The sequence below is a fragment of the Zalophus californianus genome, chromosome 5 (genome assembly GCF_009762305.2).
Source record: "Zalophus californianus isolate mZalCal1 chromosome 5, mZalCal1.pri.v2, whole genome shotgun sequence".
Classification (NCBI taxonomy): Eukaryota; Metazoa; Chordata; class Mammalia; order Carnivora; family Otariidae; genus Zalophus; species Zalophus californianus.
The window spans coordinates 95,154,518-95,180,947 of NC_045599.1; the positions used below are offsets into that span (position 1 = coordinate 95,154,518).

The following is a 26,430-nucleotide window of genomic DNA, read 5'->3' on the forward strand; positions in this document are numbered from 1 at the left end:
TGGACCAAAAAATAAGCATTAGGATATCTAAGGCTTAGTAACAACCGGTATCCTTCTGAACTATTTGAGTTTTCAATACAACAAAACATTATCTTTATAATAAAAAGTTAACCAAAATGAGGTCTAGTGAAAGGAAATTCATTCATGTCTAAGGTTCCAGGTGAGGTGTTGCCTTCTTCATTCATCCAGATGAGTAAATTTAGTATAGGCAAGGAAGGGCTGGCCTCACCCATTCCAGGCAATCAGAGGGCCAGCTTCCAGGTTCTCTGGGCCGTATTATAAATATACATACCTGCCAGTCTCCATATAGCTCTGTATAATGGGGGAAGAATGGAATTAGCCAACACAGAGCACCTAAGAGTTAGGCATGGTGCTAGACAGCTTCTTTACTTTCTCTCACACTATCCTCATAACAAGCCCAAGAACAGGCAATGGTAACCCATTTCACAGGTGAGAAAACTGAAGCCTACCTACCCAGCTAGTGGGTAGTGGAGCAGAGAATAACTTTCTGATTCGAAAGTCCACGGTCTTTCCACTCTTTTTTTGGTTGGTTTGTTCGTTTGTTTAGGGGGAAGATTTAAAAACTACTGGGGGCGCCTGGGTGGCTCAGTCAGTTAAGCGTCTGCCTTCGGCTCAGGTCATGATCCCAGGGTCCTGGGATGGAGCCCCATGTCTAGCTCCCTGCTCAGTGGGAAGTCTACTTCTCCTTCTGCCACTCCCCCTGCTCACGCTCTCTCTCTCTCTCTCTCTCTCTCTCTCTCTCTCTCTCTCTCTCTCTCTCGCAAATAAATAAATAAATAAAATCTTTAAAAACTATTGAAAAGTACAAAGAATAAGATAACAACTACTCATATTCCTACCACGTAAAATTAATCATTGCTAATATCTGGAGATAGGTGCTTCAAATCTTCAAGACTATATTATGTATTTGTCTAAAATTGATATGGACTGTTACAAAGAATTTAAAGTAAGCAGAAAAATATAAATATAAGAGCTAAAAGAATTATCCTGAATCCCATTACCCAGAAAAAGGAAAATACTATTAAATATCATCTTAGTCAACTTTTCATTTATATTTATATACACAGGATGGCAGATGGATAAATAGATAAAATATGATTTTTAAAATACTCATAAAAATCAGCAGAAAGACACTGCATAAATAAAAATCTCAAATACCAAACTTAATCTTATTTGTATTTGATAGAAGGAAAAGAAATGAAGTGAAATTGAAGGAAATGTTGAAATTTTGATTAAATATTTCTTTAGGGGAACCCTCATGCTCTGCTGGTGGGAATACAGACTGGTGGTACAGCCATACTGGAGAACAGTATGGAGGCTCCTCAAAAAGTTAAAAATAGAACTACCCTACGATTCAACAACTGAACTACTAGGTATTTACTCAAAGAATACAAAAATGCTAATTCAAAGGGATACATCCTCCCTGATGTTTACAACAGCATTATCTACAATAACCAAATTATGGAAACAGCCCAAGTGTCCAGCAATGGATAAATGGATAAAGAAGATGTGGTATATATATATACATATATATATATGTAATAGAATATTACTCAGCCATAAAAAGAATGAAATCATGCCATTTGCAAAGACATAAATGGAACCAGAGAGCATTATGTTAAGGGAAGTAAGTCAGTGAGAGAAATACCATATGATTTCACTCATGTGGAATTTAAGAAACAAAACAAATGAGCAAAGGGAAAAAACAGAGAGAGAAAGACAAACCAAGAAATAGACTCTTCACTCTAGAGAACAAACTCATGGTCACCAGGGTGGATAGGGGGATGGGTGAAATAGGTGGTGGGGATTAAGGAATGCACTTGTTACAATGAACACAGGGTGTTTTATGGATGTGTTGAATCACTATATTGTATACCTGAAACTAATACTGTATGTATGTTAACTGTAATTTAAATAAAAACTTAAAAATAAAATAAGATAAATAAATGTTTCTTTTTTATAAAAGAGATTTCCTAAAAACTCCTTTAAAATAAAAATAGTTATGAAAAGCATTAAAAGATTGAAGTGATTATGATTTTTTAATTGTAATATTTTATTTCTAATTGATATTGACCAACTCTCTATTATGATAACATCATAAAGTTAATCTATTCCCTTCTACTCCTCTCTTCTCGATTTTATTTGTTTTTTTATATTGTCCACTTTCCTAACAGTAACATTTTTGTAATCATAAATATTGTGACTTTTAATATCAATCTCTATAAACTGATTCATTTAGACTCAATGCTCACCACTATTTACTTTTATCACAGCTTTTTAATTCCTGTATTTTTAAATTTTGATTCATCTCTCAATTGGCTGGATTTTATTTTTCAAGTAGGTTTCTGCAAAAGGGTTTTATGGGCACACCCAAGTTCTTATTACACCATCCTGACTCATTTTTGACTAACACTGTGGTTTTCACTTTTTTATATTTGCTGGTAACAGGTTTTCAACCAGAATAATAGGCAGAACTCCCCATCGGCAAAGCAGACAATACCAGGCCTGATCTCAGAGCCTGTAGCTGTCCGAGGCCCTCAGGGAAATCTTAGGGTCCATAAATTTCAGTTAAAACTCCGTATAATGAAGGGGGTGGGGATCAGAGGGGGAGATGAACCATGAGAGACGATGGACTCTGAGAAACAAACTGAGGGTTCTAGAGGGGAGGGGGGTGGGGGGATGGGTTAGCCCGGTGATGGGTATTAAAGAGGGCATGTATTGAATGGAGCACTGGGTGTTATATGCAAAAAATGAATCATGGAACACTACATCAAAAACTAATGATGTAATGTATGGTGATTAACATAACATAATAAAATTAAATTAAAAAAAACTCCATACAGATATGGGTGTAGGCATGATAAGTCCGCTGTTTTGTATACCAACGCTTCAGATAAATAGAATCATGTTAACAGACTTCTGAACATTGAATATGTATTTTCAAAATATTCACAAATTGGTGATCACTCACTAAATTAATATGCCCAGCTCTTTCCAGAAAGGCATTGTGGCCACTTATTACAAGGATACATTAAAATAAAACTAATAAAATAGAATTAAAATGGAAAACCAGAACCGAAGAAGTTAGTAACAAGGACGCTAATCCCAAAGGCAAATAAAAGCGGCTCAAGTCAGCGAGTGTGGCCTTTCTGAAGGTCAGGTACCAGGCCAGGTGAAAGTAACAGAAGGCTCTGACTAGGCAACCTGTGTGGTCAGTTCACTGCCCACAAGTTCTTTCCCCAGGAAAATCACATGAAATGAAGAGGAATATACATGTCTGAATCTCAAAATGCAGAACACAAATACTCGCCGACAGTAGGCACTGTCTTGGTAGGCACAGGGTAGAAGAAAGAGTGTGGGCTTGCATGCATAGGGAGGGATACACAACCATGCTCCCTGTGTGACCCTCAGTGAGTCATTTCTCTTCCCTGAGTCTTGATTCCTCACTTGCAGACATGAGGCCTCATGCCTGTTTCTCAGAATTTGCATTCAGCAGCACCTAAGAGACACTGAGGAGAGTGGTCATGCTGTTGATATTTCCACTCTTTGCCCCTGTTAGATACTTACAGTTTGCTTATTTGCCACTGGGTAGAATGGGATCTTTGTAAAAGATGGGCTGCACTGAGGCAAGGGGGCTGGGTGTTTGGAACCATATCTCTTCCTTCCTGCCCCAGCCTCATTCACTCTGTGTGTAAAAGGTTTGCATAGGGCCAGACTGGGATTTTTAGGGGCCTGGACACTAAAAAGTGCATCGTTTCACCTCATATACAACCCAAAATAACAATAGTACCAAAGGATAAGATAAATGTAAGGAAGGTGAACAGCGTTCTCCTTTCTCCCATGATGACTCCTTTAAAGCTGTTTTGAGATATCAGATGTCAAATACTTTCCCCCTCACAAAAGCTCTTCTGCTTGTTTGTTTTTTGGTTTGCATGCCCTGTGTCTGCTTGTATACATGTGTTTGTATATGTGTATATATATGAACATGCCTCTGTGTGTTTATGTTTGCATGTGTGTATGTGTCTGCTTGTGTATGTGTGTGTATGTGTGTGCGTCGATCTGCAGAATTGCCTTGGAAGTTACACATAGCTGATCTGGCACTGGGGATAAGACCTGTCCTGTGGGTTGCCATGAGGAGTGCCCAGACTAACATGTTATAAGGAAGTTAGCATAGTGCCCCCAGTATAAGTAAGAATCTAAACACGGCTAGTTCTGTAAGCAACCTCCTTTCCTCTGGCTGGCTATTTCCCTGGAAGGGGCCTCCTTCACAGCAACAAGCCTGCTTCCTGTCCACCCCTCACTCCTGTCCCAGCACAAGAGCTCTCTAACCTAAGGGATTAGCTCGGAGGGAGGGATGTGCCTGGGTGCTCAGTCCACTCATTTCTTTTTATATATATATATAATTTTATTGATTTATTTCAGAGAGAGACAGAGAGTGTGAGAGAGAGAGGGAGAGCATGAGCAGGGTGAGGGGCAGAAGGAGAAGCAGATTCCCCGCTGAGCAGGGAGCCCCATGTGGGGCTCCATCCCGGAACTCCAGGATCATGACCAGAGCCAAAGGCAGACGCTTAACAGACTGAGCCACTCAGGCGCCCCAGTCCACTCATTTCTTCCTTGCTTCTTGCTCTGTCCAGCTACAGGAAGGACATATGCTCTCCACACAGTATGAGTAGAGGCAGGCCCGGGGAGGGGGAGACTTCTGGAGGCCCTGCTCTGCCAGTGAGGACTGGGAGAGCCTGCCTGACTGTGGCTGACATATTGGCAAGTTCATTTGGCTCTTATACCCAAGCCATGCTCCCAGTATCAATTTTATCAGTGACATAGGTGATATATTGATTTATAATGCCCTGACTTATGGATCCAAGGCCATTAGCTTTTGCGCAAATTTTAAAAAGCACCCTTACCAACCCCACCACCATGGGTGAACACAGCCCAATAGACATTTGGCTTCACAAGAGGATGGAACCTCTATGGGAAGAAAGAGATTCCACTTTGCCCAAGACAGGGCTCCCAGCTTGATGCAGGGTGTGAGCACTGCTCCCAGGACCAGGTATAGTGCCCATACCACACAGTTGTGCATAGCAGTCCTTTTAGAATCAAGGGTATAATTTACTGAGCTCTTCAAAACCCTAATAGTGCTGATTTCCCTTTATAATCTTATTAGTATTAATACTAAGAAAGAAGGTGCATGTCACAGGCCCAAATAGCCCCATGGCTATGATAAATGGACAGCACAACAAACATCAAACCCCAAAAGTCAGGCCTTTGCTACTAAGCATAAATTCTTAAAATAACAAAGCATTATTTTCAGTAAATTCTAATTGCTAATATTATCAAAATGCATAACAGACCACACACATTTGCAGGTTCCAGGAGAGGGCTGGAGGTGCTAGGTGTATACTACTGATGTCCCAACACCATCAGCCAGGGGGCCAGGCATCCGTGACTCACCTCCGCAGGTCTCCTGTATTCGTACCACATCACCAATCTGCAGGGAGAGCTGGGGGGCTCCATTCCCCTGGAAGTTGTATATGGCTGAGAAACAAGAGAGGGGCAGCATGGTGAGACCTCTGGATACTGAGAATCACTGCTCCTCCTTGCTGTCCCTGAATTTACCTGACACCCATGCAGCCTACAGGGGTTAATAAGACCAAAGCAGAAACCCACTGCCTACCACAGGAGTCAATGAAGGGCTAGCCCAGCTGCTAAAGGCCCCTACTCATTAACCAAACCTGACTCCTCCCAGCACAGGTCTTGCACTCCAGTCTGCATGACAAGGAGGTTATTGATATCATCTACCATAGGTTGACCTCTCCCAGTGCACCAGGCATGTGCTCTGCACATCTCATTCCATTCTAACAGCAACCCTGTGAGGTATAAACTGCAATCCCATTTTACAGATGCCAAACAGAGGTGCTAAGTCTTGGTCAAAGTCTTCAGGCCAGGAAGTGACAGGAAAATCAGTATCTAACTTCCATATTCTCAACGACTATGATGAGCTACTTGCTGCTCCCCAGTTACTCCTTCCTGGTGACAACAGCCTAACATTCAAGGGCGTGCCCTGTCTTCCCATTTCTATTATCAGTCCCTGAGGAACAGTAGTTGGCGATGAACATTCAGAGTCTCTCCTTGTGCTGTCAGAGCCTCTGCTAACCCCTTAGAACATATGATCATGACATATCGTTGCAAGGCACAGGCCCTGTTCAGCATCACTCACTCAGTGGGGACCAGGTCATATTGTTCATCCAGATTAGGGATGCAACCTACTTTCCAAAGGCTAAAATGGAACCACCAGCTTGGGAGGTTTTCAAGAACAGAATAGGGCACAATGCATGTGGTTTTATTTAAGGAAAGACTCTTAAGGAGGAGGACAGTATGATCCTAGAATGTTGCCATCATTCATTCATGCAGCAGACATTCAGTAAAGGGGTATGATGTGCCAGGCACAAGCCAGGCACTGATCTTGCTCTTTTGGTGAACACAGAAATAAATATAAGTTTACAAAATATAAGACATGTGAAAGAGAAAACAATAGGGCCAGGTAGAGAGTTATAAGCACATCAACTTTTGTTGGGGAACTTAGGGAAGGCCTACCTGAGCTGATACATGAAGTATTTGAGCAGGTCAGCTATGGAGACAAGGGTGGGGCATTTCAGGAAGAGGGAACAGTAGGTACAAAGGCCCTAAGGAAGGAAGACACTTGGCATATGCAGAGACCGTCAAAAGAAACTGCTAGGGATGGAGTATGATAAAAGTTGAGAGGGTGACACAAGATGAGGCTGAAGAGGTAGGGACCAAGTCAAACAGATGGATTCGGGCTTTATTCCAAGAGAATGGGAAGCTGGAAGGATTTTATTTATTTATTTATTTGGGAATAGCTTTATTGAGATACAATTTGCCCATTTAAAGTGGATAATTCAATGATTTATTCACAGAGTTGTGAAGACATCACCACGATTAATTTTAGAACAATCTCATCACCTCACAAAGCTCCCCCAGCCCCAAGTGGCCACTAATCTACTTTCCATCTCTACAGATATGCTTATTCTAGGCATTGTATATACATAGCATCATATAATATGTGGTCTTTTGTGACTGGCTTCTTTCACTTAGCACAATGTTCTCAAAATACATCCATGTGGTAGTAAGTGTAGCAACTCAGTTCACTCCCTCTCCCAATGGTCCTCAGTTTCCTCATATGTCAACAAAACAAAATGCATTCAAAAAGTCTTCTTTGGGTGACTTCAGCAAAAATGGCAGAGTAAGGAACTCCAAGTGCCTGTCCTTCTAAAGAAGCAATGAAAAATCTGACAAAAGCTCTCAGAATCAACTTTATCAGAACTCTGGAAAACGGTCAATAGTTTATAGCAATCAAGCAAATGCTTAATCAAGAAAAAGGGAATTGAAACCTGGTAAAGCTTTGTGGCATTTTAACTTATTCCTGTCCCACTCTCTACTCCCCATTTCAGTGGCAGTTTTGAAAATCATATTCCACGTCCTTTGTGTGGGTTTCTAGAGCCAGAGGGAGCAGAGAGGACCTTGTTCCAAGAAACTGTAGTTGTCTGTTTTGATCTGTCTGTGGGCTCCCTAAAGGACTAGAGCTATGAGCTTGCCCTTTATTATTATTTATTATTTACGCTTTGGAGGACCAAGAGGAGAGGAAATTAATTGAGTCAATGGTGAGACTACCAGGAAGACTCAGGCTTCCTCTCATTTAGTTCAATCTACCTTCTGCCCTGTTTGGTCACATGATTCATCCGCAGCAAGCCTCTATTTGGTTTGGAGACCACTGGGACTAGAGACACAGAGCAATAGTCTTTTCATGGGCCTTTCCACATGTGCTCTACCTCCTTCCATCCAATCTCCACACAGCAGCAAGAGCAATAGTCAGTGCAATGGGATTATATCACTCCTCTGCTTAACTAACACCCTTCAGCCTTTCATCTGCTAGCATACATATAAACAAAAGATGGTCTATCTATACAATGGAATATTCTTCAGCCACAAAAAGGAACAAAGTACTGATAGCTGCTACAACATGGATAAATCTTGAATATACAATACCCCCAGATACCAGGGGATCTAGAAGGCTATGCATGGATCTGGACACATGCTAAGAAAGGATGGGAGGAAGTCCTAAACTCTCAACTCTGATTGACCTTCAAGCTCCATGATGGCAGGAAATGCAGGCTAAGGCAGACTTGCAAGTGGTCGGGCTACATGTTAAAGGTATGCCCCTACCCATACATAGAGTCCAGCTACAAACACCAGACTTTTTTCTTTAAACTCCAGGCATTTGGAGATTTAAGTGACCAGTCTTCACAAAAATACTTCAGAAAAGTCACTAGACAGACAAACTACTACAGCCTATACTAAGCAGCTACAACCAGTCCTGGCAAAGAGGAGAATTTGACATCTGAGTTAGCACATTATAATATTCAAGATATCCAGTTTGCAACATGAAATTATGAGACATGAAAAAAAAGAAAGAAAGAATGGCCCATTTACAAGAGAACAAAAAGAAAATAATAGAAATTCCCCACAGAAGGATAGACATTGGATTTGAGAAAAAGATTTTAAATTGATTGTCTTAAATATGCTGAACTAGCTAAAGGAAACTATGGGCAAAGAACTAAGTAAAACCAAAAGATTAATGTTTCATAATACAGAGAATATTATTAAATAGATAGAAATGACAAACTAATAAAACAGAAATTCTGTAGCTAAAAAGTACAATAACAAATGTGAAAAATTCATTAGAGAGACTCAATAGCAGACTTGAGCAGGCAGAAGAAAGAATCAATAACCTCGAAAGTAGGTCAATTGAGATCAGCCAGACTGCAAAACAAAAAGAAAAAAGAATAAAGAAAAATGAACAAGACCTAAGTGACCTGTGGGACTATCAAGCACACCAACTTCACATAAGGAGAGTTCCATAATTAGAGGAAAGAGAGATAAAGGAACAGAAAGAATATTTGAAAAAATAATGGCCAGAAACTTCCATCTGATGGAAGACATGAATTTACAAACCCAAAAAGCTCAGTGAGATCTGAGCAAAATAAACACAAAGATATCCACATTAAGACATAATTATCAAACTGTCAAAAACCAAAGACAAAGAGAGAAACTAAAAAACTGCAAGAGAGAAGCAACTCATCATGTACAAAGACTCCTCAATAAAATTAATAAATGATTTCTCTTCAGAAACCACAGAGGCTAGAAGGCAGTGGGATGACATATTTAAGTGCTAAAAGGAAAAAACAAAAACCTCAACCAAGCATTCTATCTCTCACAAAATTATCCTTCAAAAATGAGTAAGTTAAGAGATAAACAGAAAGAGAGGCCCATTGCTAATAGACAATTAGAAAGACAAATGCATAAAACAATAATTATAAATCTACAATAACGGGTACATCATGTATAAAAATGTAATGTGTGACAACAACAACAAACGGGGAGAGAGAGATTTGTACAGAAGCAGATATTTTGTATACTATTGAAGCTAAGTTAGTATTAACTCAAAATACATTGTTATTATTGTAAGATGTTAATTGTGAACCCCAGATTAGTTCCTAAGAAAATAACCAAAAAAAAAAAAAACAGAGAAAAGTAAATGAGAAAGGAATCAAATCAGCAAACTAGAAAAAAATCAATTAAACATAAAAGAAGGTAGTAATGAAGAATTGAGGAACAGAAAAACATGTAAGATATATAGAAAACAAATAGCAAAATGTTAGAAGTAAATCCTTCTTTATGGGTGTTTACATCAAATGTAAATGAATTAAACCGTCCTGACAAAAGGCAGAGATTGACAGAAAGGGTTATAAAACACCACCACCACCAAAAACAAAAAACCCACTATGATCCAACCATATGTTATCTACAAAAGACTCACTTTAGATCCAAGACACAAGTTCAAAGTGAAAGAAAAAATGTTCCATGCACATGGTAACAAAAAGAGCACTATAGTGGATATAGTAATATTAGACAAAACAGACTTTAAGTCAAAAGTGTTACAAGAGACAAAAAAGAGCGTTATATATTGGCAAAAGGGTCAATACACCAAGAACATATAACAATTATGAACATATATCCCTAATAACACAGCACCAAAATGTATGAAACAAACACTGACACAATTAAAAGGAGAACTAGGCACTTCGACAATAATAATCAGACACTTCAATATCCCACTATCAATAATGAATAGAACAAGTAGGAATAAAATCAGTAAAAAAATAGAGGACCTGAGCCACACTATAAATAACCAGACCTAACAGACATATACAAAAGACTCCATCCTACAGCAGTAGAATGCACATTCTTCTCAAGTGCACATAAAACATTCTCTAGAATAGCCCATATGTTAGGCCACAAAACATATCTCAGTACATGAAAAATACTGAAATCATACAAAATAACTTTTCCAGCCACAAAGGAACAAAGCTAGAAATGAATAACAGAAATAAAACTGGAAAATTCACAACTATGTGTAAATAACATACACTTTTTTTTTTTTCTTAAGTAGGCTCCATGCTCAGGATAGAGCTCAGCGCAGGGCTCAAATTCATGACACTGAGATCATGACCTGAGCTGAGATCAAGAGTCAGATGCTTAACCAACTGAGCCACCCAGGCGCCCTGTAAACAACATACTCTTAAGCAACGAGGGATCAAAGAAGAACTCACAAGGGAAATTAGATTAGAAATTAGAAAATATTTTGAGACAAATTAAAATGAAAACACAACCTTACCAAAACTTATGGATGGAGTGAAAGCAATAATCATATCAGTGAAGAGGGGCCTTCAAGAAGAAATGAGATCAGAACCGTCCTCAAACATAAACAAGAGGTATTTATAATGTTGCTTCACTGTGTCCCAGAGAAGCATATTCTCAGTGGCCCTCTCATGTTGTCTTTACAACTACTACATGAAGTAGCTACTGTCCCCATTTTATAGATGAGGAAAATAAGATTCAGAGGGTTTGAGTGGCTCACCCAAAATCTTCCCTTACCCTGTTAGTGGTAAGTCACAGAGCCAGGACTCAAACCCAGCCCTATGCCTTGCTCATTCTCTATACCTGTTGCCCCCACCCTGCCCCACCCTGCCCCTCCCCAAAACCTAGATGGCACTATTCAGGTATTCACCAGACCCTGCTTCATGCTTCAGTCTTGCCGCATTCTCTAAGGGAAAAGGAGGAAACTTACAGGCTATTTAGTCCAAACACCTATACAAATCAGCCCTTTCACCAAGAGACCAACTAGTCTTCGTAGGTATTCATAATAAAGTCTCCGTCCTGAGAGACGATAAAGCTTTGGAGCCAAGAGTCTATCTGGAGTCAGAGAGATGTGGCTCCTGAGCCCAGTTCTACTCTTTGTTGGCTCTGGCCTCAAACCCAGAGCCATAGCATGTGATATACAGGCTTTGCCTTGTACCAGGCTACCCAGGCAAGAGAGCACTGAAGGTTAGTACCCAACCTGTGATCTACTTACAAGACCTACATCTTCTCTGGCAATGGGAGGGGTGTTTTTTTGTAATCCACAAAAATCACTGGAAGGGCCAGTGGAAAGCCTGCCTGAGCAGCAACTTCACCTCCCTGAGCCTCATTTTCCACAACTATAGAATGGAGGAGATGATTGTGCCTAATTTGCAGGGTCCTTAAGAAGCTCAGCTGAGGTTAAGACACAAACAGCTTGACTTGCGCCATATGACTCAGGCCATAGTAAGTCCTCAATAAACGGTAGTCATTTTTCTCTTTATTAGCATTATAAAACCTCCTAAAGCAATCTATTCAGAAGAACTCCTTCAGAGCTCTTCTTTAGGTTACCTTTAAATCTACCTCCCTGCAGTTTGCAACAAATGACACTGTTGGTCAACACTAAATAAAATTAATCCTTTGTTCGAAAGCAAACCTTGAGAAGGCCCTCAGGGGACTCAAGAATCTCTTCTCCTGCATAAACAGAGCATATTTCTTCATTCCCTTTACACTTGGCCTGATTTCAAACCCTGTCCCCACACAGGCTGCTGATATTTGGACACACTCCACCTTGCTGATGCCCTAACTCAGACTCTCCACTCCCTGCTTCCTCCAACCCCAGAAATCTGGCTAAGAACATGCCTGTCACAGGCCTGGGCAGGGCCAAGGAGGCAACTGAGGTTTCCAACAGAAGAAAACCATCTATGAGTTGGCCTCTGAAGCACTAGCAAATTGGGTCTGTCCATCAGACATTTAGAAGGTGGGGAAAGACTGTGTTTTGTTTCCTGTCTCCTCCCCATCTTTCCTTAGGAATCTCTTCCTTGCTTCCTCCAGCTCTGTCAGGTAGGTAAGTTCCAATCAATCAACTTAAGAAGATGTCTTGGACAGATCTTGAAGCCCGGTATTCAACATGAAGGTCTATATTCATTCCAAAGATTCACATTTTATGAAAATGAAAGTAACTGATGTTGCTGTTTAATTTATAAATGTATTTCTGCCTTTGCATAAGGGCCTCTGTTTTTAAGGCTCCATTTGGGGAAAAGCAGACATGACTGACAAAGGAAGTGGCTTTGCATACCAATACCCAATTCTGTTAAGTTTTCTAAATGACTAACAGGAAACTTTGAACCAGAATGCCACTGTTTGCTAAAGTTTGATTGCTTATCTATGATCCTCATTTGAGTTATTTCTGACCAGTGTAAAAACCGATCACCTTCTTCCCTATTCCTTGTAGGCCTAACCACTGTCAACTTTTGAATGACGGATGAAAGGGGCAGATAAACATGAGGAAGATATAGGACAAAAAATAAGTAAAAATCACTGAAATCATATTCTGCTCCACCCTATTCATGCCCACCCAAGGAAGATAGACAAGTGGCAGGTGGCAGGATTCCCAGAGACAACAGTTCTAGCTTCCTCTTTCATATAAGGTCTCCAAACACTAGAGAATATTGACACATCCCAATGAAGGATTTGACCTCTCCCTGTATCAAAATACTATACTCAGGAACCAAGGCAGCAGTTAGTTACCTACACATCCACTCAGACCAAAATACTTATAGCTGAGGACCAAAGGCATGTTGAAAGTACTAAAGCTATCTGAGCTCATTAAACCCAATGAGAACTCTCATGTTGGAAATCCAGGTTGGCAAGCCAGTGGAAGCAGCTACTTTGAGACAGGTGAGACCTCCAACAACCCTAGAAATAGAATCCACTGATTAGTCACCAATTCTATGTGAACATTGAGATACACTGCTCATCAGGAACCCAAATTGAGAGAAATAAGGAAAAAGTAAACACCACTGTTATAGCACAAAGTTCATAGAAACAACTAGAGTGGGGTCTCTGTAGTTTGTGCAATGTTAGAAGATAAGTACAATGTTTCTCTTGGATTTATAGACGAGGAAACAGAGACACAGGGAGGGTAAAAACTTATCCACCTCATAACTTAGATAGATCAATTGATTGTACACACTGCTTGCCACCCCCCAAAATGGTAAATGCTTATTGGGCATATATTATGTACGAAGCATATATGATTTTCAATAGATACTCATTTGTGCATCTAGTTACTATTCTGGGTACTGGGATGACAGTGACAGATGAGACAGATAAAATCCCTAGCATCCTACAAGTATCACCTCCTTTCATCTTCACAGTACTCCTCCAAGGTATTACTCTCATGTAACATATGAGAAACTCAAAGAGAGATAAAGAAACTTGCCCATCACCACACAGCTAGAAAGTGGTAAAAAGCGGATTCAAGCCCAGATCAGAGTCCAAAGTTCTTGCTTCCCTTACTAGCCCATTTCTGATGTTATAAATTATTGCATGTTTGTGTGTATGTCTGTATATATGTAGGTGTGTATGTGTGTGTATACTGGATATATACTTAGTGTGTGTATATATATATATATATATATATATATATATATATACATATATATACACATATATGTGTATAAGTACACACATATATATAGTATATACACATATACTATACTTGTACATTTCCTCTCTTTTCCAGCATCAGTGAGGGTGAAGACAGTCTGCCTTGTTACCAATAAATTTCCAGTGCTGAGAATAGCATCAGGCCCACAGTAGAAGTTCAATCAATATTTACTGAGCTTTAATAAATACTTGTTGAACTGAAGGGATGTGAACACAAAGGGCAAGTATGCCCCTTCTTCTGGCTAAACTCTTTCTTGAATTTCTTGAGACTACTTCAGGAGATGCTGACCCAGCTTGGTTGCCAATTTTGATTGTAGCCATCAAGTGCCCTGTGATCTTTAGGATGGATTCATACCTCGTCTGGGGCCCTGCTCTTTGCTGACATGTTTGAAAACAAAAGCTTCAGCAAATAACAAGTGTTAATAGAGTTTGGACAAGTTGATGCATCTGAGAAACAAAAACAATAATGGAGAAAAAGAATTCAATTGCCTGAAGCTCACTTCTCTAGTCTCTGAGCTGGGCTTTGGAGGGTCTCTACTCTAGGGGGGAACTGAGCTAGCTTTCAATTCAAGTGAAACACACTCATTGAAAATGCACAAACAGTTTGCCTGAACTCTCTGGGCAAGGCATTGACAGGCTCAGCACCAAGGCAACATCCTGATGTTGCATCAGGGAGGGCAACTGTGATGACCCAGCAGAAGCTTCCAGCAGCAAGGCTGGAGCTCACATCCAGTGTAAGTCAGTAGAGAATAAGGTGGGAGAATCACAGACTGAGGTAACCAAGGAGGAGGTGCTCCTCCACAGCCCTGGAGAGGCTTTCTCTGTACTGAGGCATTTCTGTGTACCAGACACTATTCCAAGGGCTTTACCCACCTATGTAATCCTCACCATAATTCTTGGGTACAATTATTGTCATCTCCATTTTACAGATGAGGAAATTGAGGTAGTGTAAGATTGAGTGACTAGTCCAGATTGACATAGCCAGGAGGGAGCCAAACTGCATACAACTGTACTCAGTTTTTAGTGAGTCAGAGTGACATGCCCACCAACAAGAGAAAGTTGGAATTGCCATGAGTTCTCTAAAACAGTGATTCTCAACTAAGGACAGTTTTGCCCCAAATGAACATTTACCAATGTCTGGAGACATTTTCGGGGGAGGGGGGGCAAAGTGAAGGAGCTCCTGGCATCTTGCTGGTAAAAGTCAGGGATGCAGCTAAACATCCTACAATGCACAGAACAGCCCCATAACAAAGAAGTATCTGGCCCCAAATGTCAACAGTGTCAAAGTTGATAAGTACTGCTCTAAAATATCATGATGGGATTCAATCTTTCCTTTACAGTGCTGCTATAGTTACACACACGCACTCACACACGAGTTCACGCATTCACATGCTAGAGTTGGAAGAGTGGCTTTATGATGAAATCAAGGGCTAATTTCTTCAGCCCCTCACCTCTATTGCAGGGAGTGTTGGGCACTTTGCTGGATCCTGCATGTTAGAAAAGTAAGGTGAGAGGGGATGGATCCTGCTGTCCTGGAGATTTTGTGAAATCTAGTTGAATAGACAAAATTAACCCACAAGAAACAAGAAATGTCTTAAAAGTAAAGGGCTCAGCTGTTGGTCATAGCAGCTGTGGACTCTCAGAGGAGAGAGATCAAGAGGGGCCCCATGAAGGAAGTGAGACTGGAAAGAGAGGGAGGGGGAGAGGAGTGGGGAGAGAGAGTGGGAGAGAGAGGGCAAGGGGAAGAAACGGAGTGGGAGCCCCAGAGGAGGTGGGTGGAGAAAAATGTGGTAAGGGCAGGGAAGAGGGAGGGGAAATTACCTTGATGTGTACACAGTCCTAGTAAGGGAAAGCTGGACCATGTGAATAGAGTCCCAGGGTGAGAATGGTGGGGTTTGGGGCAGTGGCCAACTATAGGGTCCAGATATTGGGGGAAAAGTTCAAGAACACCCCATTTATTGCTGTGCTGCTCTCATAGGACTCAGCCTCCTGACAGCGAAGGGTTAGGGTTGAGGAGATGAAGGCAAGATGGGGCAATTCAGTCCATCTGAATCTTATGAGGCCACCAGAAAGTGAAAACCTCCAACCCCTGTCACCTCCCCATCCCCATCCCCCACCCACTCATTCATCTACACACTTATCCAACACACTCAGCCATCCACCCTCCCATCCAGCCATCCACCCAATGAACAATTACTAATCGAGCACCTGCTCTGTGCTGGAGAAGAACAAGAGACATTGTCTTGCCATCATGGAGTTGACATTCTATGGAAGAGCCAAATAATTCAACATGAGGCTGCAAGGAAATATAAGGGTGATGGCAGAGCTATGGTAACATGAAACAAAAGATGCACCCATGCCCAACCTGTGAAATGGGGACATTAGTAGTAATAACAGTGTTGTTTGCTGCCTCAAGCAAAAAGAAGAAAGAGAGATTACTACTGGGTTTTAAGCTTCCTGAGGGCAAGGACTGTATTTTATCAGGAGCAGCTCAGGACCATCACTTAGCACGGGCTTATTAAATTTAATTGATATGAATAAACAATAAAAACAGTTTTCTTGGGGTGCTAGGGTGGCTCAATTGGTTGAGTCCACCTCTTGATTTAGGTTCAGGTCATAGTCTCAGGGTCATGAGGTTGAGCCCCACATTGGACTCCATACTCAGTGCAGAGTCTGCATAAGATTCTCGCCCTCTCCCTCTGCCCCGTCCCCTGCTTGTGCACACACTCTCTCTCTTGCACTCTCTCTAAAATAAATAACTAAATCTTAAAAAAACACTTTTCTTGGGATTCCTGGATTCAGTCGGTTAAGCATCTGCCTTCAGCTCAGGTCATGATCCCAGGGGCATGAGATGGAGCCCCACATCAGGCTCCCTGTTCAGTGGAGAACCTGCTTCTCCCTCTCCCTCTGCCCACCCCCCCAACTCTCTATCACTCTCTCTCTCTCTCAAATAAATAAATAAAATCTTTAAAAAAAATAGCTTTCTTGTTCTTCACAGTTCCCCAAACCAAAAATCTACACCTTGGGCAGAATGCCTTAGCTATGTCTATTGTATTGGTTTATGAAATAATTACTGAGTACTTTTATCAGGCCCTTACTTAACTCACTTCCACGAACAGGCCTTGAAGAAATTGAAATGCAAAACTGCTCATGTGCAAATTTTCAAGAAGAGAGTGTATAGCTTCCACTGGATTCCCAAGTGGTCCCAGGTTACAATAACACTTAGTTTCTCTGATGTACCATGTTCCTGCTAGTGCCTTACAGCTGGACGGTCTCAAACTTGACCCCAAAACACAGCTCTGCCCTCAGACAATATGCTATCCAGAGATGACATGTGGTTACATAACTAAAAGACAAGGTGCAAAATGAGTCTTCAGTAAAACAGAAGAGGTACCTCCAAGATTGAAGTGTAAGAAAACTGTCTGAAAGTGGTTGCATTTCAGTGAGACCTTGAAGGTCTCAGCTCCCCACAGTTTCCTCATCTGTGAAAGGATGATAAAAGTATACACCTCTTAGGGTGCTTAAACATGGTACCACAAATGTTCTGCAAAGGTACCATGATGAGAAAAAGTGAGGCAATGTTATTATTTATGAAAATGTGGATGAGAACTCAAATCAAGGGTTTAATGAAGGAAGTCCCAGATGCAACTCCATTCTTCCAGCTGCTCACACCAAAAACCCTGGAGTCACTCCTGATTCCTCTCTTCCTTTCATACCCAGTTCCAGTCCATGAAGAAAATCCCATTTGTTCCACCTACAACACACACATCCAGAATCTAAGCACATCTCACCTCCTCCATTGCTGCCCCCTGGTGTGGGCCACCATCATTTCCTGCTGGGGTCACTGAGGTAGTTGCCTAGCTGGCCTCCCTGCTTCCACATTTAATTAACCCCTATCCATCATAAAACAGAATAATCTTTTAAACCAACATAGAACATTCTGCCATTCTACTGAAAACCCTACAATGCCCCATCCCCTCCCCTTTAAAGTAAAAGCTCTAGTCACTACGTGTGCCAGGCACTACTCACTACAACCTCCCCTCGGAGAATTCATTTCCTACTCTTCTGCCCCTAGCTTGCTCTCCTCCAGCAGCCACATAGACTCCCACACATTAGAGAGACTTCCTCTTCAGGACCTTTGCATTGGCTGTTTATTCTACCCAGAACATTCTTTCCTGAGACAACTCCCTACTGCCACCACCAGTGAGGCAAGCAGCAAAATGCCACTTCCCCAAGCAAACCCTCTGGGTTCAGCTGGCACTATGTATGTCCTTGTGCCGCAACCCAACATGCCAATCACGGTGTCTCAGGCTTGGCATTCCAAATCCATTCCTCCAATCCAAACTTACATCAATTAAATGAAGTAGGAAGAAAGGAGAAATGCCTATTAAAGGGAACATTTGTAGAGTCTCTACCCAGATTCCTCTGGAGTTGGATGGCGATAAGCATGATCATTTCCCATTCGCAGAACATTTGCTGCAGAACACAGACTGTGACACCCATGTGTAATTGACTGTTAAATTAAAGGTTTGTAAGCTTTAACAAACAAACACACAAACAAAAGTCCAAAGGTCCAAGAATTAGAATATTATGATGATTACATTGCCAGTCTCAACATACAGCAGCAAAAATAAACACAGTTTGTTAAGGCTTATTCAAATACAAACATTAAGGTTGGGAACAAGATGGCCACTAACTGGTGAGGATCTCACAAGCCTAGGGGTTAGGACAATCTCCTTATGTGGACTCGAAGAGCCAGCCCAGCAGCCACTTCTAAAGAATCCCAAATTGCTGAAGCATTAGAAAATTGGAGGCCTTATTTCACTTAGCATAATCCCCTCCAGTTCCATCCATGTTAATGCAAATGATGGGTATTCATCCTTTCTGATGGCTGAGTAATATTCCATCATATATATGGACCACATCTTTTTCATTCATCTGTTGAAGGGCATCTTGGCTCCTTCCACAGTTTGGCTATTGTGGACATTGCTGCTATGAACATTGGGGTGCATGTGTCCCTTCTTTTCACTACATCTGTATCCTCGGGGTAAATAAGTCAAGCAGAGAAAGACAACTATCATATGGTTTCACTTATATGTGGAACATAAGGAAGAGCATGGAGGACATTAGGAGAAGGAAGGGAAAAATGAAGGGGGGGAAATTGGAGGGGCAGATGAACCATGAGAGACTATGGACTCCGGGAAACAAACTGAGGGTTTCAGAGGGGAGGGGGCTTGTGGGGAATGGGTTAGCCTGGTGATAGGTATTAAGGAGGGCACATACTTCAATGAGCACTGGGTGTTATATGCAAACAATGAATGATGGAACACTACATCAAAAACTAATGAAGTACTATATGGTGACTAACATAACATAAAAAAAAAAAAAGAAAGAAAGAAAATGGGAGGCCAGGCACCTGAGAATTGGTAGTAGGATGGAATCAGGTTTCCAATACATGTTTGTGTGTTTCACCAGACTAGTTTCTGGGGACCAGTCCAAAGATATAGTTGGCCTCCATAGCAAAGATGCATGTACTAAGATCCCTCCAAGTGTTTCCTTTGGAATTCTTTTCCCCATTGCCCCTTAGAGGCCTTCCCAGACCATCCAATTTAAGAGCCCTCCTTCCAATACTCTCATTCATGGAACAAATTTTTATTACAATGGCATATATCATAACATAATTATATGCTTATTGATTTGTCTACACAGTCCTTTTTTGTCTTCCCCTAGACTATAAGCTCCAACAGTGTGGGAACCATACTGGCCTAATTCCAGTAATTTCAGTATCTAGCATAGTGCCTGACATAGGAAATGCCCAACAAATATTTAAGAAATAAATGAAGAGTGAATGAGTAAATGGAGTAAATGAGTGAACAAGTTGGTGAGTGAACAATGCTCTCTATCCCTCCTCCTTGATTATTACCTTGGGCTACAAGAGCAGTATAACTGGACCCTCTGTAGTAGAGATCTTCCCTGAGTGTGTTTGGGATGCATGTTTTACTCATGCTTCCTACTCAAAGAATCCGTCCCCACCCATGGCTCCTGCTAGATGAGTAGCAAGCCTCATGTCCCCACGCCATAACCACAGTGTATTGGACCAGTCAGGAGCAGCGCCTTGATCAGAATGGGGCCCACTTCTAGGTTGGCAATGGCCTCTGATCTGAGTGGCCTTTCTTGAAAACATGAGTCGGTTCATTCAGACTTCTCTCTCAGAACTTTGAACAAATATAATGCACAGAGAAGAAGATCTGGTGGGTACTTGAACTACAAAGTCATGCAGAGTTTGGGTGGGTGGCATGCTGGGGCCACTATTATGGTGTTATCAGAATATTGAAGTTATGAAGGAGTGATGGAATTAGAAGGAGTTGGTAAGGAGAGCAAGGAGAACTGATGTGTTAAGAGAAGCTGGGTTGTCATGAGAAGGAAGGCAGAGGTTTCCAGGGCTGCCCTCATTCAGGCCCTTCTGGAGGCCTGCCTTTCAGGTTTCCTGGATTTCTGTTTGATTTCGCCTGATCCTAAAAATAAACCACTCGCCTTCTCACATACACATACACACCACATACCTTTTAACTGAACCAGTTTGAATGGATTTTTTCTTTAATAAGAGTCTGTATTGCAAGAGACTCAAGTGCCCACTGCCCACTCCAAATCTGTCCATCTGGGCATGGACCAGCTCTGTCCAGGGTCCTGCACTGCAACAGCACCACCTGCATTCCCAAATGTGGAGCTAGTCTCAGATTCATCTGTATTCCCCAGGCAAGATGTGGAAAAGACCCTTTCTCTACTTTTGCAGAGCCTGGTATGGTTTGCATTGTGCCCCTCCCACAAACAAAAGATGTGTTAGAGTCCTAACCCCAGTACATCAGTGTGTGATCTTATTTGGAGATGGAGTCTTCACAGAGGTAATCAAGTGAAAATGATACCATTAGGGTGAACCCTAATCTAAGAAGACTGGTGTCCTTATTAAAAGGGAAAATTTGGAGAAAGACACATACATGGGGAGAACACCTTGTAAAGATGGAGGTAGAGATTGAGATGATGCCTCTACAAGCTAAGGAGCACCAAAGATTGCCAGGAAGCCACCAGAAGCTAGGGAGGGGCATAGAACAGATTCTCCCTCACTGCTTGTAGAAGGCACCACGAATACTCCCCACACACAGATACACAAAGGTACACACCTATAAGCAGAGACACCGGCATAGAGGTTTCTGGCCATCACTGAAGCTCCCATACAAATCCTCCCTGGCAGGCCCAGCTTCAGGGTAAAGGAAACTTTTTTCTATCCTCACTCTCTGTCTGAGAAGCCTGGCCTTGAAGCCTTCTTCTACAGTCCCCAAATGTCATACCATAGGCCATGGGTCATCCTTATGGACTCGACTGTTGTCCCCGCCTAGGACCACAAATTCATATGTCGAAGTCCCAATCCCCAGTACCTCAGGATGTAACCATATTTGGAGATCAGGTCTTTAATGTGATTAAATTAAAATGAAGCTGTTAGTGTGAGGCCAAATCCAATATGACTGGCATCCTTCTAAGAGGAAGAGACACTGGGGGTGAGCATGCACAGAGATGATCCTGTGAGGACAAAGCAATGAGAAGGCAGCTCTCTGCAAGCCAAGGCCTCAGAATGAAACCAACCTACTGGCACCTTTGTCTTGGACTTCCAGACTCCAGAACTGTGAGAAAATAAATTCCTATTGTTTAAGCCACACAGCTTGTGTCACTTTCTTATGGCAGTCCTAAGCAAACTAATATATCATCCCTAATATCCATCTTCCCCTCCTTCCTTAGGAATGGCACTCCTAATTTCCAGCTGGGTGCATAACTGCCTGCATTACAGACTACATTTCCTACCTACCCTTGCTAGGTTCAGTCATTGATTAGATTTTAGCCAACAGGTTACAAGAGGCAGTGTTAAGAGGACCTTCAGGTAAGTGTCCTTAAAGAGAAAGGCCATGCCCTTCTTGTTCCCTTCATCCTTCTTGCTGGTTGGAAGGGGGGACCTGAGAGCTAGAGCCTGAGCAACCAGCGAGGTTCAGGAAGCAGAAGCCTCATGCTAAGGAAGCATTGCAGTAGACAATTAATTGCTCTACCACCTCTTCGTGGACCATTTCTGGGCTTTCTATTTGAGGGAGAAATAAACTTCTAGTTTGGTTAAGCCACTGTTTTGGAGGTATTCTATCACCCATCACACTTATTCCTGACACTGTTACTTATTCCTTCTACCTCCTCCTTTTCTGCTCTCCCTTCTCTCCTCCAAGGTGGAAGCTCTCATCACTGAGACTCAGAGAGGATTAAGATAATAAAGATCAAAGTAAATGTTAATTGTAAGTAGACTCTTCCAGGGTTAACTAATCAGGCAGTCAGGAGACAGGTAATTTTCACCCACTTCGGTTCTTGTACCCCTATGTTCAATCCCTGCCCTTCTCACAATTAATTATATTAAATTCTTACAGGTGACATGCCTGGTCAAAAACTCCCCTGTGCACAGAATGAAGTCCAAACTTACAAGTTTGGCATTCAAAGCTCTTCAAAGTCTGGCTGCAATCTGCCTCTCCAAAGTTTTGTTTTTTGTTTTGTTTTGTTTTGTTTTGTTTTCATTACAAACATCTACTAAAACCAAAGCAGAATTTTATTGTTTGACCCAAATGCCACATACATTCCAACATGTTGCCTATTTCTATGATGTCCCCCCTCCTGGATTCCCTCCTTGTGTGGTGCAAAGGACCTGGGATCTAAAGTCAATTGAATTTAAGGCCAAGCCCAAGTATTTCTAAATTATGTGAACTCTGGGTCTTGGTTTCTTCATCTGCAAAATGGAAATAATGCCTCACAGAGATGTTCTGGAGCCAAAGACATTGCATGAGAATGGGTCTTGTAAAAACAAAACACTGCACTCTTCGAAGGCATAACTGTCCTGAATCTGGTATTAGGGTGCATTACCCTGTGTTTCATTTGGCTCTGCAACTATTAGGTAACCCCTTGACCTTAGTCATTAACTTTCATTGAACCAACCACATTACTAAGTGCTTTTCATGAATTACCCCTATTAATCCTCACAACAGTCTCACGAGACCCACGTTATCATTATTACCCCCACTTTATTGATGAGGAAACAGGCCCGGATTTGAAATCAGTTCTGACTTCACAGCCCAAGCTTCTAACCTTACACATATCTCCTCAAAGGCAGTCTGTGCCTTTTCTTACCTCATAGTCATACTGTTTTGTCCCACTTTTGGAACTCTCTGGAATTCTAATGGATCACATGTTAAGGCTCCATCAAGGAAGGAAAAATAATCTGACAAGGCATCTATATGAAGGTCACCTGGGGCTGCCCACCAGGCCACAAGATGAGAAAGAAGCCAGTGGTTCTGGTGATGAAGCAGTCTCATGTAAAGCCAGCCCATGAGACGAACAAACAGACACAAGCAGTCCTTGAGAATTAAGCCAGAAAAAGGCTGGCTAATGCCACCAGCACTGATGAGGAAACCAAATAGGAAAGCAAAGCTCAGGTTCTCCTTGTGTTTTAGGCCTGACTGGGATTCTGACAATATTCAGAGAACCCCTAATCCTTTATATGTTCCTCTCTGTCTTCTTCCAAGCCCCCATACTCATTATCTCCAATGCTCTTTGTAAAAGAACACCCTAAAATAGAAAAATTTAATACCTAGACTTACAATGAGAAAACTAGATGATAGTCTGTCTGCAAATAATGATTGTGTCAGAATTAAACCCAGACTCCTTACTGTTAGGTCCCTTTCTCTCTGGCCCATGACTCCAGTCCCCCATCTCATCATAACCTAAACTTTGCCTTTCCCTTCCATCTACCCAGGGCCTGAAAAAGAGTCCAGCATTCATCTGCAGAGAAAAGAGACCCCCTTTGATGAGCAGGCACCTTCCAAAGGCTCTCTGGATCCCTAGAGGGTCATAAACCTTCTGACCCCCTATGAAATAGAATTTTCATAAGTAGGCATGAAAAATGTCAGCTATACCATCAGATCGAGAAGCCTCCAGGCCCAGTGCCTAACGGAGTTCCCAAATCCTGACCACCTAAGTAGGATTCCTCTGCTAGGGAGGGTGGGAACACTACTCCATCCTGTAACTCTGTCCCATCCTGTGATGTCATGTCCTCAACTAAACCCCAATGCAGAGGACAAGGCCTAAGAATAATAGTTGATAACATCTAGTGAGGACTGCTTTGTGTAATTGTCATTCTAAGCACTTTATGTCGATGAACTCCTTTACTTCTACAACAACCCTGGGAAGCAGGTGCTATTACTATCCCCATTATACAGACAAGGAAACTGAGGCCTGAAGAGAGTAAGTAACTTGTCTAGGTCACAGGGCTGAAAAGGGTTAGAAACTGGAATCCAAGAACAGGCACTCTGTCACCAGAGCCCATGATCTTCACACCACAGCACAGGGCCTTCACAGCAGGAATGCACTGTAGCCTTTGGGAAAAAGGGTAGGACTCTTCTGCACCACTCAATCTCTGCCATTTACTGCCCTACTTACCTGGACTAACACTGTCTCCTGTCTGCCACCCAGGCACCTTTGCCTTTCTGTCCACCCAGGCTCCCTCCACACTGGCTTCAGCACAAATCTGTTCATGCCTCTTCCCTGCTCGGAAGACCTCTTTGGCTCCCCCTTGCCTAAGTGGAAAAAGTCTGAATTTCTTAGCTTGGCATTTATAGCCTTCCAAAATGTGGCTCCAGCTTACTCTAAGCATAGCCATTCCCGTCAGGTGAAAGGAACATCTCTCTTCTTTCCCGGATATGCCCTTTGTGTCCAGCTTTCATCTCTTGTACTACATTGGCCTCTCCACCTAAAATGGTCTGCCCTATTTAACAGTCCCCACCTTCCCTTGAGAAGAATTTCAGCCTAATACCCCCAGGTGGAAGGGCCAGAGTTAGAGAAGCTTTGAAGTTAAACATGGTCCTTGTTGGTTTTAGTTCACACTTCTCATTTTATAGATGGAGAAACTGAGCCCCCTCAAGTGTATAGATTATTTGTTCTCTGGATGGGGACCATTTATTTTAAAATACTCCATAGTGCCTAGAGCCCAGGAAGTGAAGAGATAAATTTTGAACTCTCCAGGGCAGTGTTTCTCCAACACTGGCCTTGGGACCCTCCTGTATCTAATCTCTCTCTCTCTCTATCTTGGGGCTTGGGTCCTCCAACCTCTGACCTGTTCAATGCTCATCTTTGGGGGTAGTGTCTGGTATCTGCCTGTGTAGGAAACCATGCAGCGGTTTTCAAATTTACACTTATGTTTGAAAACCACAGCAAGTCTACGGAGGCTGCACCACGGGTGCCACTTAGTAGAAAGAGTCCCAGTACCTGAAGTCTCCCTTCCCCCAGCCACCACTTCCGCCCCTGAGTTTGAGGCAGAGGCTTCTGGGAGCTTAGATGGCCGAAGCTGATGAAGCTGTCTTCTTGGATATCCCCAGATAACCTGGCAAGAGCCTTTCTCCCTAGAGGTTCTCCAGGGCTGAGTGAAGGATTCCATCCTCCAACCCCACACCCCAAGCCTGTACAGTCCTCTGGATCCTCTCTACCAAATCAGGGATCATCTGACCCAGAAGAAACAGGCAGGAGAAGCGGGCAGATGGGTGTCGCCTTGGACAGGGGTGGAGGAAGTCATGCTGGGCCAGGCCTGGCCAGGCCAGGCCAGCGAAGAGGGCAGGTGTTCCTTTTATGAGGCCAACTCTCTACATGGGGCGATGGAGTCCACCCCCTGAAACACTGGGACTCTGGCACACAAAGCCACACAGGGCTGGACCCCATCTAGGGGTTGCAAAAGCATTGGGGAGAGATAGTCTGTGCCCAGTGGGAGAGGGCACCAGCTGAGCAAAGCCGACTGGGCAGGGTGCCCACATTCCTCTCCCCCTGCCTCCTCTTCCCCGCCCAGCTGGCCTGAAGCAAGCTGAGGAAGTCACTGAGCCCAGGACCTTGGGTCAGCGCTCCCCGCCCGTGCCCGCACTGCCGGCTGCCGCAGCATCTTCCAGCACATGGTTCTCAAGCCACCTGCCTTAACCCCTGCTGGGGACCCCATGCCCACACCTACCCACGCCGTGTCGCTCCTTGTCAGTTTTGCGCCAGGGGGCCATGGCTGGGCCACTGGAGCTGCGGGGGCCTCCTGTCGTTCTGTGGGGAAGCAGCCAGGGGGTGGCTAGGCGCTCCGCCGGGCCCCACTTCCTTCCTCTTTTCAAACTCCCTCTCAGGGCCCGCCCTCCTCTCCCCAGGGCGCCCTGCTCCTCCTCCTCTGGCCCACTGGGCTGGGGCACATTAGAAAGCTAGTGGCTAGAAGACCAGAAGGCCCCCAGTAAAGCTTGGGGGCCACCTCTAACTTGCTCCTCCCCAGGCAAGTGGGCAGAGGCAAAGCAGGCACTTGGGGCCACCCAAGCCACCACCACAAGTGCAGGAAGTTGCCGGATAACGGCTAGTGACTGAACAGAACTCCCTCCCAAGGCTCCCAGCATG

General features: G+C 42.8%; 1 protein-coding gene across 1 annotated transcript in view; it reads right to left on the reverse strand.

The window, feature by feature from the left end:
• DOCK2 (dedicator of cytokinesis 2) overlaps positions 1–26,127 on the reverse strand; it is a 407,160-nt gene extending 381,033 nt beyond the window's left edge. The window contains exons 1-2 of the mRNA XM_027605817.2: positions 26,015–26,127; positions 5,473–5,556 (exon numbers count right to left, since the gene is read on the reverse strand). Coding sequence (XP_027461618.1) covers positions 5,473–5,556; positions 26,015–26,057 — 127 coding nt within the window. The 5' untranslated portion in view covers positions 26,058–26,127. The remainder of the gene's footprint in view (positions 1–5,472; positions 5,557–26,014) is intronic.
• Between the last annotated feature and the right edge of the window lie 303 nt (positions 26,128–26,430).